This window comes from Aquarana catesbeiana, linkage group LG06 (genome assembly GCF_042186555.1).
Source record: "Aquarana catesbeiana isolate 2022-GZ linkage group LG06, ASM4218655v1, whole genome shotgun sequence".
NCBI lineage: Eukaryota > Metazoa > Chordata > Amphibia > Anura > Ranidae > Aquarana > Aquarana catesbeiana.
In genome coordinates, this window is record NC_133329.1 from 58033755 (window position 1) to 58050398 (window position 16644).

Genomic DNA, 16644 nt, shown 5'->3' on the forward strand with positions numbered 1-16644 from the left:
TTTTTTTTTTTTTTTTTTTTCCTTGCACGTGATTGGGTACTCTTTGCAAAGTGAAGCCTTACCTCATTTACTAAGCTCTGCAGCAACTGCAAAGTGCACAGTCTATTTGCCTTTAGTAAATCAACCCCAATAAGTCTAATGTTCAACGTCTGCGCAATGATACACAATGAATCAAGGGAAGCAGCGCCCTCTCGATGAATGCACAGTGACTTGATATATAAAGATAAAGTGAAGCTCGCTAACCTCAATAAGGTTTTTTATATATAAATATATATGGGCGGCTGGTGGTTTTTTGTTTGGGGGGGGTGGCAAACGACCCCCCACCCGCTGTCTGCCGGGCCATGGGCACTTACCACATCATCGGCGGCAAGGATTGGCGGGCACATCAGAGATTGGCAGGCACATCGAGCATGGGGACAGGCTGCGGCATCTTGCAGAGTCTCCTGTGTCCTCTTACCCTTCTGAGACCACAGCAGCTTCCGCCGCGCGTCTCCTCCCCTCCTCCTAGGCATCCAATTTGAACGCCTGACCTTTCAGCCAATCGGGAAACGGGTAACAGACCCGCGCTTCCTGATTGGCAGTGAGGGGCGATTCAGTGTTAGAAAAGCGAATATTCTGGGTGGGCTCCGAGCGCAATGCTCTGCGCTCCGAGTCCGCCCTATTTTGAAGCCTATTAGAGCCTATGGCTCTAATCATGTGCTTCAAAAAAACACCCCCCACTGCTGTAATTCACGAGCCCAGCGTCCTGAAGGGGGCCCGGACGCCTGAATAGAGGGTGGCCACGGCGTCCATGGATAGATTCATGCTATGCATGAATCTATCCATTACCATATAGCATACCTCCCAACATTTTGAGATGGGAATGAGGGACACCTACCAGCAAACGTATGTAGGCATAGGACACGCCCCCTGTCACACCCCCTTAAAGGAGAATTAACCAAAAAAAAGATCCACAAGTGCTTTTTTTTACCACTACTATTCCTTTTATATTGGCTTTTAAAATTTACAAATGCAGCAATTTAGAAATCAAATGAAAGGTTTAGCACTGGAAAACACTTTTTGAAAGATAAAAAGTGCATTTTATATACAACTATTAGGGCTGGGAAAAAAATCAATTTAAATCTTGAATCGAGTTGAGAGGTCAAATCGATTCAAAATTTTAGCAAATCGATTTTGATTACGAGGGACTTTCCCAGATTACGAGGGACTGTCCCTGATTTGGAGCAAAGTCCCTCTGTCCCTCATTCCTCCTCATTTGTCCCTCATTTTGGTCTGATCTATATAGTTGTTAGGGCTGGGAGATTTTCTGAAAAAAAAAAAAAATCTGAGATTTTCTTTAAAAAAAATTCGATTCACGATTTGAATCGAGGTTTTTTTTTTTTTTCACTGCGCCGGTCCTAAAGAGCTGCAGGCAGGAGTTTTTAGGCAAGGCTGCGGCTTTGGCCTAGTCCGCGAGGCCGGACGCCGCGGACTAGGCCGAAGCCGCGGCTTCGCCTAAAAACTCCTGCCCGCAGTTCCTCAGGACCACCGGTGAAAAAAAAACTCGATTCAAATCGTGAATCGAATTTTTTTTTAAGAAAATCTCAGATTTTTTTTTTTTTTTTTTTTTTTTCAGAAAATCTCCCAGCCCTAACAACTATATAGATCAGACCAAAATGAGGGACAAATGAAAAGGAAAGAGGGACAGAGGGACTTTGCTCCAAATCCGGGACGGTCCCTCGTAATCCAGGAAAGTCCCTTGCAATCCGGGACTGTCCCTCGTAATCAGGGGCAGTCCCTCGTAATCCGGGACTGTCCCTCGTAATCAGGGGCAGTCCCTCGTCGTAATCAGGGGCTGTCCCTCGTAATCAGGGGCTGTCCCTCGTAATCAGGGGCAGTCCCTCGTAATCAGGGGCAGTCCCTCGTAATCCAGGAAAGTCCCTTGCAATCCGGGACTGTCCCTCGTAATCAGGGGCAGTCCCTCGTAATCCGGGACTGTCCCTCGTAATCAGGGGCAGTCCCTCGTAATCAGGGGCTGTCCCTCGTAATCAGGGGCTGTCCCTCGTAATCAGGGGCTGTCCCTCGTAATCAGGGGCAGTCCCTCGTAATCAGGGGCTGTCCCTCGTAATCAGGGGCAGTCCCTCGTAATCCGGGATAGTCCCTCGTAATCAGGGACAGTTGGAAGCTATGCATATAGGGGGACGGCGGGTATAGAGGGGGTGCCCCCTTATGGACGGGCCGCCCCTATATATGTATGTTAGCGCGCTTCACTTTATCTATTTGTGAACACAGTCCAGAACTCCAGGATTTAGAGGATTGTGTCATCTCTGAGCCAGCATGTCAGTCCTGATAACCCTGGGTGATGCCTGAACAAAGATGGTGCTGTGCTTCTCTAGAGAAAAATCAGATGATGGCACTGTCAGGGGCTGTACTGTGATCTCTGTGAGAGGGAATGATTACCTGGAAGTGTTACATTTCCACATTACTTCGCCTGCATGGGCTTACCATGAGAAAAGATATCTGATGCCATATATGATTATGAAGAAGCGGACCGATGTACTGTATATACACCTGTGTCGATCGGCTCATCTCTGCCCATGGAGCTGCCTGTCGAGATTTACCAACTGTCGCTCGGCGTGCCGTTTATATCCCAACATGACTGTAATCAGCGGCACGGCGCAGTCTTTGGCACCTTTACATCTCCCCCGGTCTCTGCGGATTGCCGGAGCCGCCGGCGTTCGTGTTTTTATTCATCTCTCCCGGGCCTGAGAAAGCTTCAGAAGTACAGACAGCGCCGGCGCTACACATTACAGGAGACCGCCAGTTCATGCATAAATAATTTTATTTTCGTTTCATGCTCATTTCATACAAAAAAAATGTGTCGAGTATACAAACATCGTTTGGTTCACATGACATGCTCCTTTTATTAATTAGTCGTTTTTTGTTTGTTTTTTTGTTGTTTTTTTTTGTTTTTTCTTTTTTTCCTGCAAGAACATAGTGTAATAAAAATACATTCTCAATAACCCCCGGAGCCCACCCCACAACAGGTATACAAAGAAGAAATTCGAGGCCAGAAGAGACAGGCAGCTGGGGGGGTCCTGGATCCAAAAGGGGGGCCAGAAAACATTAGCGGCATATTGAAAAACTGCACCCAATAGGAATGGCAGGTCTACGCCACAGCCTCCGTTGGTTGTATCCCATTAAAACAAGTTTAAGGGGTGTGTTTATAAATAAAAAGCAAAGAGCCGATCTGTAAAAACTGCATGTGCTCCAATTCTGTGCAAATCGAATGTTATTAGGATAGTTTCTCTCCAGGTCAAATGTTGTTCATCCATACAGAATACAGTAAGTACCCCATTATGGCCACTAGATGGAGCAGATGAACACATGAAATAAATATTAATTGATTATGATCATCAGCTCCATCTATTGGATGGAATGAATAAAAAAAAAAAATCAACCTGGAGTGATTCCTCATACACAGCAGAGTGAATCAGGAAAATACTACATTATGGCCATTGGATGGCGCTGGTGATTGTAAGAAATTAATTCTTAGGTACTATGATCGTCAGCTCCATCGAGTGGAAAAAACGCAATATTTTTCCAAACCACTCTATTTTAAATAAACGAACGAACATTTGACCTGGAGAGAAAATAGCCTACTAACATTCATTTTTGCCTCGATTCGCACCGAATGAATATACAAGCAGTTTCACAGGATCAATAGCTCTGATAAATTTTTTTTTAGCAATACATCCCTTAGTGTTAAAATGTAATTTTAATTGTCTCTAATAGTTGTACATATTAAAGATTGCACACCAGCTTGAAGTGCTATATAGCCTAACACCAGGCAAATATGTTTGGGTAAAGAAGGGTTAGCCCCCCCCCCAACCTATCAAGTATTTTTAGCTGTCTTCGTCTACTTTAGAGAGATTTTCTCTACAGGTCTATTGTTATTCTACATACAGAGTGAATCAGGAAAATACAATATTATGGCCACTAGATGGAGTGAAGACCAAGACAGATAGATGAGAAGAAGACAAACACAGCAAAAAATACTTGATGGGGGGGGGGGGGGAGACTACCATTCTCTATCCAAACTAAACATATTTGGCTGGTGTTCCACCACATAGCACTTTGACCTGGTGTGCAGTTTTTATTATTTATAGTTTCAGAGACAGTTTAATTTTAACGCTAAGGAAAATATTTAAAAAATAATTTAGAGCTATTCGACCTGTGAAACTGCATGTACATTCATTCCGTGTGAATGGTATAAGGCTACGTTCTCTCCAGTGTTATTCTTCATACAGAGTAGACTGAATCGGGAAAATCCTGCATTACGACCACTAGGTGGCGCTGATGATCACCGTAAATAAGTATATTTTTTTTATTTTTACGATCACCAGCTCCATCTAGTGACCATAATGCGGTATTTTCCCTCTAGTCAGAAAAATACCACATTATGACCACTAGATGGAGCTATTGATTATTGTAAATAAGTAGTAGTATTATTTTATTTTTTTTACGAACACCAGCTCCATCTAGTGACCATAATGCGGTATTTTCCTCCTAGTCAGGAAAATACCACATTATGACCAGTAGATGGAGCTAATAATCACTATAAATAAGTATTTTTTTAATTTTATTTTTACGATCACCAGCTCCATCTTGTGGCCATAATGCGGTATTTTCTTCTTAGTCAGAAAAATACTACATTATGACCACTAGGTGGAGCCAATAATCCCTGTAAATAAGTATTATTATTATTATTATTATTTTTTTTTTTTTTTTTACGATCACCAGCTCCATCTAGTGACCATAATGCGGTATTTTCCCTCTAGTCAGGAAAATACCACATTATGACCACTAGATGGAGCTGATAATCACTGTAAATAAGTACAGTGGAACCTCGGATTGCGAGTAATGCGGTTAACGAGCGTTTTGCAATACGAGCAATTTTTTTTTTTTAAATCCTGACTCAGTTTGCGAGTGTTGTCTCGCAACACGAGCAGGATTCAAACCTCTGTGGTGTGCAGTACCGCATCTGGCCAGAGGTGCGGGGGCGCCAGTGACACTCGGAGCCACTCGGAAATACTCGGAAACACTTGGAAATACTCAGTTTCCGAGCCTTTCCAAGGGCTTCCGAGTGCATTCGAGCGGTCTCCGAGTTTTTCTGAGTCTCTCTGGCGCCCCCCAACCTCTGGCCACATGCGGTATTGCATGCAATAGAAGTCAATGTGGAACGAATTATCTTAGTTTTTATTGACTTCTATGGGGAAACTCCCTTTGATATGCGATTGCTTTGGATTACAAGCATTCTCCTAGAGAGGATTATGCTCGTAATCCAAGGTTCCACTGTATTATTAATATTATTTTTTATCTTTACGATCTGTAGCTCCATCAAGTGACCATAATGTGGTATTTTCCCTCTAGTCAGGAAAATACCACATTATGGGCACAAGATGGCGCTGATGATCATTGTAAATAAATATTTTTTAATTATTGGGATCTCCAGCTCCATCTAGTGACCATAATGCGGTATTTTCCTCCTAGTCAGGAAAATACCACATTATGACCACTAGATGGAGCTGATAATAACTGTAAATACTGTAAGTATTGTTATTTTTTTTTTTTTTTACAATCACCAGCTCCATCTAGTGACCATAATGCGGTATTTTTCCCTTAGTCAGGAAAATACCACATTATGGGTATTAGATGGAGCTGGTGATCATAGTAAATAAGTACTTTTTTTTTTATTACCAGCTGCATCTAGTGGCCTTAGTGCAATATTTTCCCAAGAATAACATTGGACCTAGAAACAAAATCTGTGCCAGTCTTGCCAGGTGGCACAGACAGCAGAAAATACTTGATGTGGAGGAGGGGGGAGGGGGGTGTCAAACCCTTCTCTATCCATGCTAAGGTCCATGCTAAGGTAAACATTTTTGGTTGCAGTTCTCCTTTTGACAGAGATTTGGAATGGAGTTGACCTTCAAGTAAATTGGCACTCAAGCAATATTGCCGCTAGCCGCAGGCAAGAATGTGTGCCAATAAATGATGCAAATTAGATACAGCGTGTAAACATGGCAATTGCATGCCCTATTGTAGAAGTGGTGAGTAAGGCCTCTGGGACTCTCAGCCTTCAATGCACCAATAGAATTCATCGCTTTGAAAGGTTACTGTAGCAGGGGTGGCAATGGATTTTAATACAGGCATGGGCGAACTTGGCTGTTCGGCATACTGGAATTTTTTTTTTTTTTTTTTAAGAGTCCGCACCCATAACTGTTTGGTGTTATCAGATACAGAACTGCAGTGTATATGAAAGGCCCAGGACGGGGGGGATGAGTATTAAAGGGGCAGCTGTCCGTCTCTCCCCTAGGAAAAGTTTCTGCCTCTTATTGAATTGCTCCTTCCTCCACCCCGCCCCCCACCAGATTAGCGGGAAGGGGTGAATAAAGAGAATTCATTGCCCTCCCCTGCGTGCATGTAAACCAGGCATCATGCAGGACCATAGGTGCGTATAACAGATAACAGTCATCGGATATAAGACGTACAGAGAGCAGATCTGAGAGAGGGACGGGAGGCGGGAGGCGCTCAGGGCGAAATGCTCTGCAGGGTTCCTCAGGCCCCTGCAGGCATCGAAAGAGTTAAGTAAGACCAGCAGTCACCTCCGCCTGTCCAGTGCACAAAGGGAAGGGGGTTTGGGGGGGGGTCACATACTGCTCTGGGGACCTGCACTCAAGATTAGTGATCATGAAAGAATGCTCTGCAGAGGGTGTTGAGTGAGGCTCTGCAGATGAAGAATGAGGGGAGTCACGATCTGTAGTTCTCTGTTAGCATGGGGCGATGACATGAAGGGTTAATGAATGATAGGCATGATACTCTGCAGCACCACCACTAGGTGAGGGTAGTAATAATTAGTACATGCACCTGCTATACACACAGTGGCCACTGGGGGTCACTTCTGCACCGTAATATAGGACAATGTAGGTCTATGTACATGAAAGGTGAGTGAAATTCTAATACTGTACCATAAAATGTGTTTTGTTTATAATACCGCAATGTGTAATGATCAGTTAAATGTGCTTTTGTCTTCGGTCATTATTAGCAATATAGGTCTTATTCGCAGCTGAAGGATATGTAGCTTTGCCAATGCAATTTTTTAAAATGTTTTTTTTTTTTTTGCACAGAAATATTTCGGACACCGTAAAAACTTTACAAACACATAGCCATAGATGTCATACAATTATTGGATGGTGTACTATCGAACAGGGCTAATCAGTAGTACTTTTATTAGGATATTGCGAATTATATTTTTACCTGCATGAATGATTTTATTTACGGACTGGCCGAAAATTTCAAGGCGGTTGGCGACTCTGGTGTGTATGCGTGTAAATATCACATGAGATGAGGAGACACAGATGTGCTCAGTCTATAACACACAAGACCATCCCACTCTCACTCTCTCTCTCTCTCTCTCGGTCACTCACTCTTTCACACTCATTCTCTCACTCGGTCACTCTTGGCGGTCTCCTTCAGGTCTCTGGCTGGTGTCTCAATGGGAATGTGGAGGAATCTTGATGAAGTTCGGGGGGTCCCCTTGCTCCATGATGTCCACAGAGGGGAACGGAGTGGCACCATTTCACAAAACTGTAGGAGAGAACAAGACAATGGTTATTTGGCTGGTGGCAACAGGTGTTTTACGTGGTAGTAAAGAAGGACAAACCAAGTGAACTTTTCAATGTCGCAGTGGAAATATGACATCTCAAGTGTAGTTGGAGATGGACTCCAAGCTATTGAAATGTTGGATGGACCCCTCTACGTGCCAATGAAAATATAACATCTCAAGTGTAGTTTAGGTAAAGATAGACTGCGATCCATTAAAACATTGGATGGACCACTCTAGGCCTCAATGGATATATGACATCGCAAGTAAAGTTTAGGTAAAGATGGACTACAACCTACCAAAACATTAGATGGGGTCCCTCCCGGCCCCAATGGAAATATGACACCTCAACTGTAGTTTCGGCAAATATGGACTGCAATCCATCCAAATGTTAGATGGACATCTCCTTAGCCCAAATGAAAATACGGCATCTCAAGTATTGTTTAGGTAAAGATGGCTACACAATGAGATTGGAGGAGAAGCGGTTTAACCTTAAGCTGTGTAGGTTTATTTTTTTTTATAGTTTTAAAAGACTCTTGGACGAGCAGCTTAGTGAACACAACATACAGGGATATGGGAAATGATTACCGACATTGACACACATGCACCTTCACAGGTTGAACTGGATGGACAATTGTCTTTATTGAACCTTACCTACTATAAAACTGCCTGCAATCCAATCAAAATGTTGTTTGGACCTCTCTAGGCCCCAGTGGTAATATGACATCCCAAATAGTTAAGGTAAAGATGGACTATGATCTATCAAAGTATTCAATGGACCTCTGTATGCCCATGGAAATATGACATCTCTAGTGTAGTTTAAGTAAAGATAGACTGCAATCCATTGAAAGGTTGGATGGACCGCTCTAGGTCCCAGTGGAAATATGACATCTCAAGTGTAGTTTAGATAAAGATGGACTGCAATCTATCGAAGTGTTGGATAGACCTCTCTAGGCCTGAATGGAAATATTACATCTCAAGTTATGTTAAGGTATAGATGAACTGTGATCCACTGAAACATTGGATGGACCTCTCTAAACCCCAATGGTAATATGACATGTCAAGTGTAGTTTAGATAAAAATAGCCTGCAATCCATCAAAACTCTGGATGGTCCTCTCTCGGTCCCAGTGGTAGTATGACATCTCAAATGTAGCTTAGGTAAAGATGGACCGACTGCAATCTATCGACGCGTTGGATGGACCTCTCATGGCCCCAATGGAAATATTACATCTCAAGTGTTGTTTAGGTAAAGATGGAGTGCAACCCACTAAAGCTTTGGATGGACCTCTCTAGACCCAAGTGGTAATATAACATTTCAAGTGTAGTTTAGATAAAGATGTACTGCAATCTATCGAAGTGTTGGATAGACCTCTCTAGGCTTGAATGGAAATATTACATCTCAAATGATGTTAAGGTAAAGATGAACTGTGATCCACTGAAACGTTGGATGGACCTCTCTAAACCCCAATGATAATATGACATCTCAGGTGTAGTTTAGATAAAAATAACTGCAGTCCATCAAAACTCTGGATGGACCTCTTTCGGTCCCAGTGGTGGTATGACATCTCAAATGTAGCTTAGGTAAAGATGGACTGACTGCAATCTATCGACGCGTTGGATGAACCTCTCATGGCCCCAATGGAAATATTACATCTCAAGTGTTGTTTAGGTAAAGATGGAGTGCAACCCACTGAAGCTTTGGATGGACCTCTCTAGACCCCAGTGGTAATATGATATTTCAAGTGTTGTTTAGGTAAAGATGGACTGCGATCCACTGAAACATTGGACGAACCTCTCTGGTTTCCAATGGAAATATGACATCTCAAGTGTTGTTTGCGTTAAGAAACTGTGATCCATTGAACTGCTGGACAGAATTAATTGCTCTTGCTTGGACACATACTCTTGCCCTTTATGAGTGCCTCTGCTACTTTCTATTTATCTACATCTCAAGTGTATGTAGACCCTGACAATACTAAATATACAGTTGAAAGTATTTCGCTATATCTGTTCAATACATGCAGAAAAAAAATATACCTGTCGATCTTACCAGAAATCTGGTTAGTTGATAACATTCTGTACTCTCTGCCTGTGCTGCATTTTTATCGGTTACATGGTTCCCGCAATCTCTGAGAAGTACAGAACACCTCCCCTCTACTGTATGTCATGGAGAAAAAGGTGGGGGGCAATGGAGTCCTATCATTGGCTAACAACACTACTTTTCCATACAGCACAGTGAGTGAGCGTTGTCACCGTAGGACAGGAAGTGTGTTACTGGCAGGGTCACCAGGGCTTATATACACTTTAAACCAGGGGTTCCAGGGGGCGGGGTTGAAATCAAGGACTTAAATAGGAAAATTATTTAATTCTGTTTTTTAAATCTCACAACCTTGTCTCTGTAACTCTCAGTCCTTCATACATGTCTGGGCTGTTAATCATATTAGGTAATTGTTCCACAGGTTCTGAGAGAGGTGGTGTTATCATAGGTGGAAATACTTGTTTTATTGCACAGAATGAAACGTTCTCTGTGATACATTAACCACACTGTTTATAGAATATATCTCAGACTGTGGTAGTAAGTATAGGACTTAAAAAGAGATAAAAATTCATTGGACAAATGTCACAAACATTCGTCCAGCCATCGTGAATTCTGAGTGTATTTTGTCATCATGTTGAATTCTTCTGGTCTTAAGCTACATCTAGTGGCGATAATGTGTTTTGTTTTTTTATTTTTTTTGTTTTCTCCTGAAATACCTCAGACAGAAAAGAATACCACACTATGGCCATTAGATGGAGCTGACGATCATAGAAATTCAACATATCAAGCAAAATACAATCGGAATTCATGACAGCTGGGGGAATGCTTGTCACATTTACCCAATTATTTATTTTTCTATTAATAGACCCCCCCTTATTCTCCTTTTTCAATTCGCATACTGCAACAAATTAAATATATTAAGAACTGATGATGGCTGGTGAATGCTTGTGATGTTCGTCCAAGAGACCCCAAAGTGTGCTATAATACTGGCCACTGATTTTGAGTTTTGTCAAACTAGGCTTACATTTACTACGCATTCATGTGGTGACCCAATTTTGGGTCCCAACCCATAGTTTAAGAAGTACTGCTTAAGGGCCTGCCTCACACAAGATGTGTGGGGCTGTGCTGGGCAGCCTTGCCCAACATAGACAAGACAATAAGCCTTATTAACTATCATGCCAGTTCACACCACTGCTCTGCTGTTCTGTAAACCCTTGGAGATACTCCTATTAATAAGGATTATACATTGTTATTTTTCCCCGATTAATGGGTTCAATGCTGCACCAACATGTCCTTTCAATGTATAGTTTAGTATGTGACATCCTGTGCTATATTCTTGCTTTTACTAAGCTTTTTATGAGAACATAACTTGTAAAGAGGTGTTAAGACGGGTTTCAGTTCCTGCCACTAGGTGACGCCCTCCCCTAAGATCTATAGAGCTATTCAGAAATAGAGGGAGTTCAGGCAGAGATTTGCTAGAGGGAAGAATGAGAATTCAGGTCTGTCCCCCACTGGATGTGGTGGCACCTTTCTGTGATAGACTCACCTGGGACAGAGGCTTTTGGAGGGGACTGAATGCTAGCCTCTTGCCTACCGACTATGGGCCCTGGCATTTGAGGGAGCTAGAGGCATTTAGGGAGATGTTCCGTTATGTCATGCAAAAGGACATTATTAAAAAGGCCATGATGGTCTCTGCTAGCTTGGGACTCATAATGTTGATCTCATCAGCAAGCCACCTGTCTGGGGCCCCCTGCCATAATGTGTTTATTATAAGTAGGTCTGCTATTGTCTGAAGGAGCCTCTGTCCTGGGTGAGTCTATATCACACTTTCTTCCAGCCTTAGTGATTGGCATTCCACGGCTGGGGGATGCCATGGGGTCCTTTTCTTCTCAGTTGGGTCTAGAGGCAGGACGAAGGTCTGCCAGTGAGGGGAATGTACTTACAGCCGCCTGCGGAATGACAAACAAGGAATGTACAGCCATGTAGCAAAGAAAGAGTTAAAAAGCAAGTTGGACTTATTTCCATCGGTGGCCTATTCTGAACTGCTTCCTGGTTAATCCATGGGGAAGCGGGGTAAGGTTCTGAGATAAGTGTTCCTGAATCCTATTGTGGAACTGTTCTCTATTGCTCCCTCTAGGAGGAGGGTCCACACCAGCAAAAGTTTAGGCTGGAGGCCTGCTGGTGGTACCTAAGGATGGTGCAACCTTCGCTTGGCCCTGCTTACAAACCTATTTCAATGTTTAAATCCATTTGGTGTATTGTTATAGTTATCTATCTAATAGAGGTTCTAACCCTCCCCAGCTCTATCCAAAACTGAAAACAAAAAACACAAAAATGGTTTTAGTTTTAGATACACATAAAGCAACTTGCAGACACGGAAGTTGACCAATCAGGTCCCTTAAAGATTGATTGGGTGACAAGGGTTTTTGTATGGAGTATAGGCGTTGGCTGACTGCTTTCAGGATGAGGTTACCACCAACCTACCAGTCTACTAACTGGAATGGTACCAGCTGATTGGAGAAAAGCCCATGTATCACCAATATTTAAAAAGAGCCCAAAATACATCCATGGAAATTACAGACCAGTTAGCCTAACATCAATAGTATGTAAACTCTTGGAGGGGATGATAAGGGACTATATACAAGATTTTAGTAATGAGAACGGTATTATTAGCAGTAATCAGCATGGATTCATGAAGAATCGTTCTTGCCAAACCAATCTACTAACCTTCTATGAGGAGGTGAGTTGCCATCTAGATAAAGGAAGGCCCGTAGACGTGGTATATCTGGATTTGGCAAAAGCATTTGACAGTTTCCCATAAACGTTTACTGTACAAAATAAGGTCCGTTGGCATGGACCATAGGGTGAGTACATGAATTGAAAACTGGCTACAAGAGCAAGTTCAGAGGGTGGTGATAAATGAGGAGTACTCCGAATGGTCAGGGGTGAGTAGTGGGGTTCCCCAGGGTTCTGTGCTGGGATCAGTCCTATTTAATTTATTCATAAACGACCTGGAGGATGGGGTAAACAGTTCAATCTCTGTATTTGTGGACAATACTAAGCTAAGCAGGGCAATAACTTCTCCGCAGGATGTGGAAACCTTGCAAAAAGATCTGAACAAATTAATGGGGTGGGCGACTACATGGCAAATGAGGTTCAATGTAGAAAAATGTAAAATAATGCATTTGGGTGGCAAAAATATGAATGCAATCTATACACTGGGGGGAGAACCTCTGGGGGAATCTAGGATGGAAAAGGACATGGGGGCCCTAGTAGATGATAGGATCAGCAATGGCATGCAATGCCAAGCTGCTGCTAACAAAGCAAACAGAATATTGGCATGCATTAAAAAGGGGATCTACTCCAGAGATAAAACAATAATTCTACAAGACTCTGGTCCAGCCGCACCTGGAGTATGCCGTCCAGTTCTGGGCACCAGTCCTCAGGAAGGATGTACTGGAAATGGAGCGAGTACAAAGAAGGGCAACTAAGCTAATAAAGGGTCTGGAGGATATTAGTTATGAGGAAAGGTTGCGAGCACTGAACTTATTCTCTCTGGAGAAGAGACGCTTGAGAGGGGATATGATTTCAATATACAAATACCGTACTGGTGACCCCACAATAGGAATAAATCTTTTTTGCATAAGAGAGTTTAACAAGACTTGTGGCCACTCATTAAAATTAGAAGAAAAGAGGTTTAACCTTAAACTACGTAGAGGGTTCTTTACTGTAAGAGCGGCAAGGATGTGGAATTCCCTTCCACAGGCGGTGGTCTCAGCGGGGAGCATCGATAGCTTCAAGAAACTATTAGATAAGCACCTGAACGATCGCAACATACAGGAATATACAATGTAATACTGACATATAATCACACACATAGGTTGGACTTGATGGACTTGAGTCTTTTTTCAACCTTACCTACTATGTAACTATGTAAAACCTGTCCTAATACTTAGTGGGGTACTGATAAAAAAATTTGCAAAGCTACTTGTCCTGTGAAATGGCATGTACATTAATTCTGTGCGAATAGTGGCAAAATCGAATGTTATGAAGCTACTTTCTTTTCAGGTCAAATGTCATTCATTCATACTGAATGGAATGAATCTGGAAAATACTGCAAAATGGCCACTAGATGGAGCTGAGATCATAGGAATAAATATTTATTATAATCGTCAGCTCTACTGGATGGAATGAATAACAACTGACCTGGAGTGAAAATAGGCTATTAAAATTCTATTTTGACCCCGTTAGCACAGAACGAAAGTACATGAAGTTTCAAAAGATGAACAGCTTTACAAATATCTTATAAATACACCCTTTAGTGTTCCATACCCCACCCATTCCAGGAAAGTAAATGCCAGAAGCATCTACTCGACTCAAATTAAGTCTTTGGCAACAACACACAAACCTGCACCGCTGACTATCATCCTTTATCTACAGCCTGCACCCCAGAGACAGTAACATACCACTTCTGTTATTGCAGAGGGAGCCGAGAGATAGGGGAGAGGTCCTCCTAGGAACTAGAAGAAGCAGCTTGAGGCTATGACAAGAGGAATGAAAAGCAGGGCACTCCGGTCTGACAGGCTACAGATCCTCCAAAAAAACTCAGCCGTGCATTAGAATCCATTACTGCATAATGTGCTTATTTCTCAGATGACCTCCAACTGACTGATTGTGGCATTTATTTGTCACTATTTTCTTTGCAGAGAACTCCACGTATGGATTTTATTGGATAGTTACATTGGTCCAGCTTGGGATGCATTCGCCATACCTGAGGGACCGCTGTGGAAGGTGAGAATCCCTGTAGTAGCTGCTGCTACCACACTGATCCTTGCTGTCTTCTGGATCCTGTGCTGACTGCCCTGCTGCAACCACAGAGGGTCCCACTTTCGGCACAGGGACCATTCACAGAATGCCTCGTATTTTTCATCTTACATCAGGGTCCCCATCAGAGTCCCCATTACATAAGTGTCCCCCCTTACATCAATGTTCCCATCAGCTTCCACTATTACATCAGGGTCTCCATTACATCTGTTTGCCCATCAGAGTCCCCATTACATCAGGGTCCCCACCACAGTCCACTCTTACATCTGTTTGCCCATCAGAGTCCCCATTACTTCAGGGTCCCCATCAGAGTCCCCATTACATAAGTGTCCCCCCTTACATCAATGTTCCCATCAGCTTCCACTATTACATCAGGGTCTCCATTACATCTGTTTGCCCATCAGAGTCCCCATTACATCAGGGTCCCCACCACAGTCCACCCTTACATCTGTTTGCCCATCAGAGTCCCCATTACATCAGGGTCGCCAACAGAAACCGCCCTTACATCAGAATAGTAAACCATACATCAGGGTCCCCATCAGAGCCCCCATTACATCAGGGTCTCCATCAGAGTTCACCCTTACATCAGGGTCCCCATCAGAATCCCACTTACTTCTGGGTCCGCATCAAAGTCTCCCTTTTCTCAGAGTCACTGTCGGCATCGACCCTTACATCAGGGTCTCCATCAGAGTCCACCCTTACATCAGGGTCTCAACTTGAGTCCTCCATACATCAGGACTCCATCAGAGTGCCCCCTTAATTCAGGGTCCCCTTCAGAGTCCCCCCTTATATCAGGGTCTCAATCAGAGTTCTCCTTACATCAGGTTCCCCATCAGGGTGCCCTCTTACATCAGAGTCCCCCTTATATCAGGGTCACCGTCAGCATCGACCCTTACATCAGGATCCCCATCTGAGTCCCCCCTTATATCAGGGTCCCTATCTAAGTCCCCCCTTATATCAGGGTCCTCATCAGAGTCCCCTCTTATATCTGGGTCCCCATCAAAGTCCCCCCTTATATCAGGGTCTCATTCAGAGCCCCCTTACATCAGGGCCCCCATCAGAGGGGGCCCTGAGGCGATTCAGTTCGCATTTGCTGCGCTTTACAAATCATTCATTCATTCATTCATTCATTCATTCATTCAGAGGGCACCCTTACATCAGAATAGGAAACCATAGGTAGCCTCTGTTGATCTTGAAGTTGAACATGGTGGTACTTTTTTTCATCTTTCCATCTATTAAATCTTCTGCCCTTGTTGTTGTTTTAACTTTGGATAGTAAAACATTTTTTTCTGCCAGTAAATCCCTTATACAGCCCACTTCTTGTTTCTTGTCTGGTCATTAGCCTAGGCTTATGACATCATGCACAGCTCTCGCTCTCACTCTCCTGAGAGTTTGCCAGGAAGGGAGGGGGGATGAGTCATAAGAGGACCAATGAGAGCTGCAGAGCTGAAGGTGTGCCTCTGTGTAAATCCAGGAAGTAAACCGGCAGCAGCTTCAGCTGCCCACAGTTAAAATGGATGCAACCAGACTCTTGCCTAGCAGTAAAAATGGTCGCTGGTTCGAATCCCAACCACACCACAACACTACCTGCCTGGAGTTTGCATGTTCTCCCTGTGCTTCCGTGGGTTTCCTCTGGGTACTCCGGTTTCCTCCCACACTCCAAAGACATGCTGGTAGGTTAATTGGCTTCTGTCTAAATTGACCCTAGTATGTGAATGTGAGTTGGGGACCTTAGATTGTGGGCTCCTTAAGTTCCCTAGTCAATGCCCATTGAGGATATGCCAGTGCCCCTAGCTGCAGGCTGGATAAAACCTTGTAGCGGGCCATAGTTTGGGGGCCCATATCTTAGGATGACACTTTGTACGTTTTTTTTTTTTTTGCCTTCCTCTGGATCAGCTAAACTAGATGGACGTGTCTTTTATCCAACGATGTGACTGCTATTCCATTGTGTTCAACAGTATCACCAGGATATCATAGGACCTTTTGAAGTGACACTGCCGCCCCAGCGAAGGACAAGCTGGACCAACGCAGCTCCATTTATAGGACATACCCAACTGCTCCCCGCCGGGCCGTACGTGTCATCAACAAACTTTATTCACTTCTAACCAGATTTCCCCTGAGCCACAGACCAGCTCACTACAC

At 43.4% G+C, this 16644-nt stretch overlaps 1 protein-coding gene across 2 annotated transcripts in view; it reads right to left on the minus strand.

Annotated features, from left to right (window-relative positions):
• Positions 1-2803: 2803 nt before the first annotated feature.
• PRRT2 (proline rich transmembrane protein 2) overlaps positions 2804-16644 on the minus strand; it is a 53816-nt gene continuing 39975 nt past the window's right edge. For both annotated transcript variants that reach the window (XM_073635976.1, XM_073635975.1), the window contains one exon: positions 2804-7626. In XM_073635976.1, the coding sequence (XP_073492077.1) occupies positions 7619-7626 (8 nt within the window). In that variant the 3' untranslated portion in view covers positions 2804-7618. The remainder of the gene's footprint in view (positions 7627-16644) is intronic.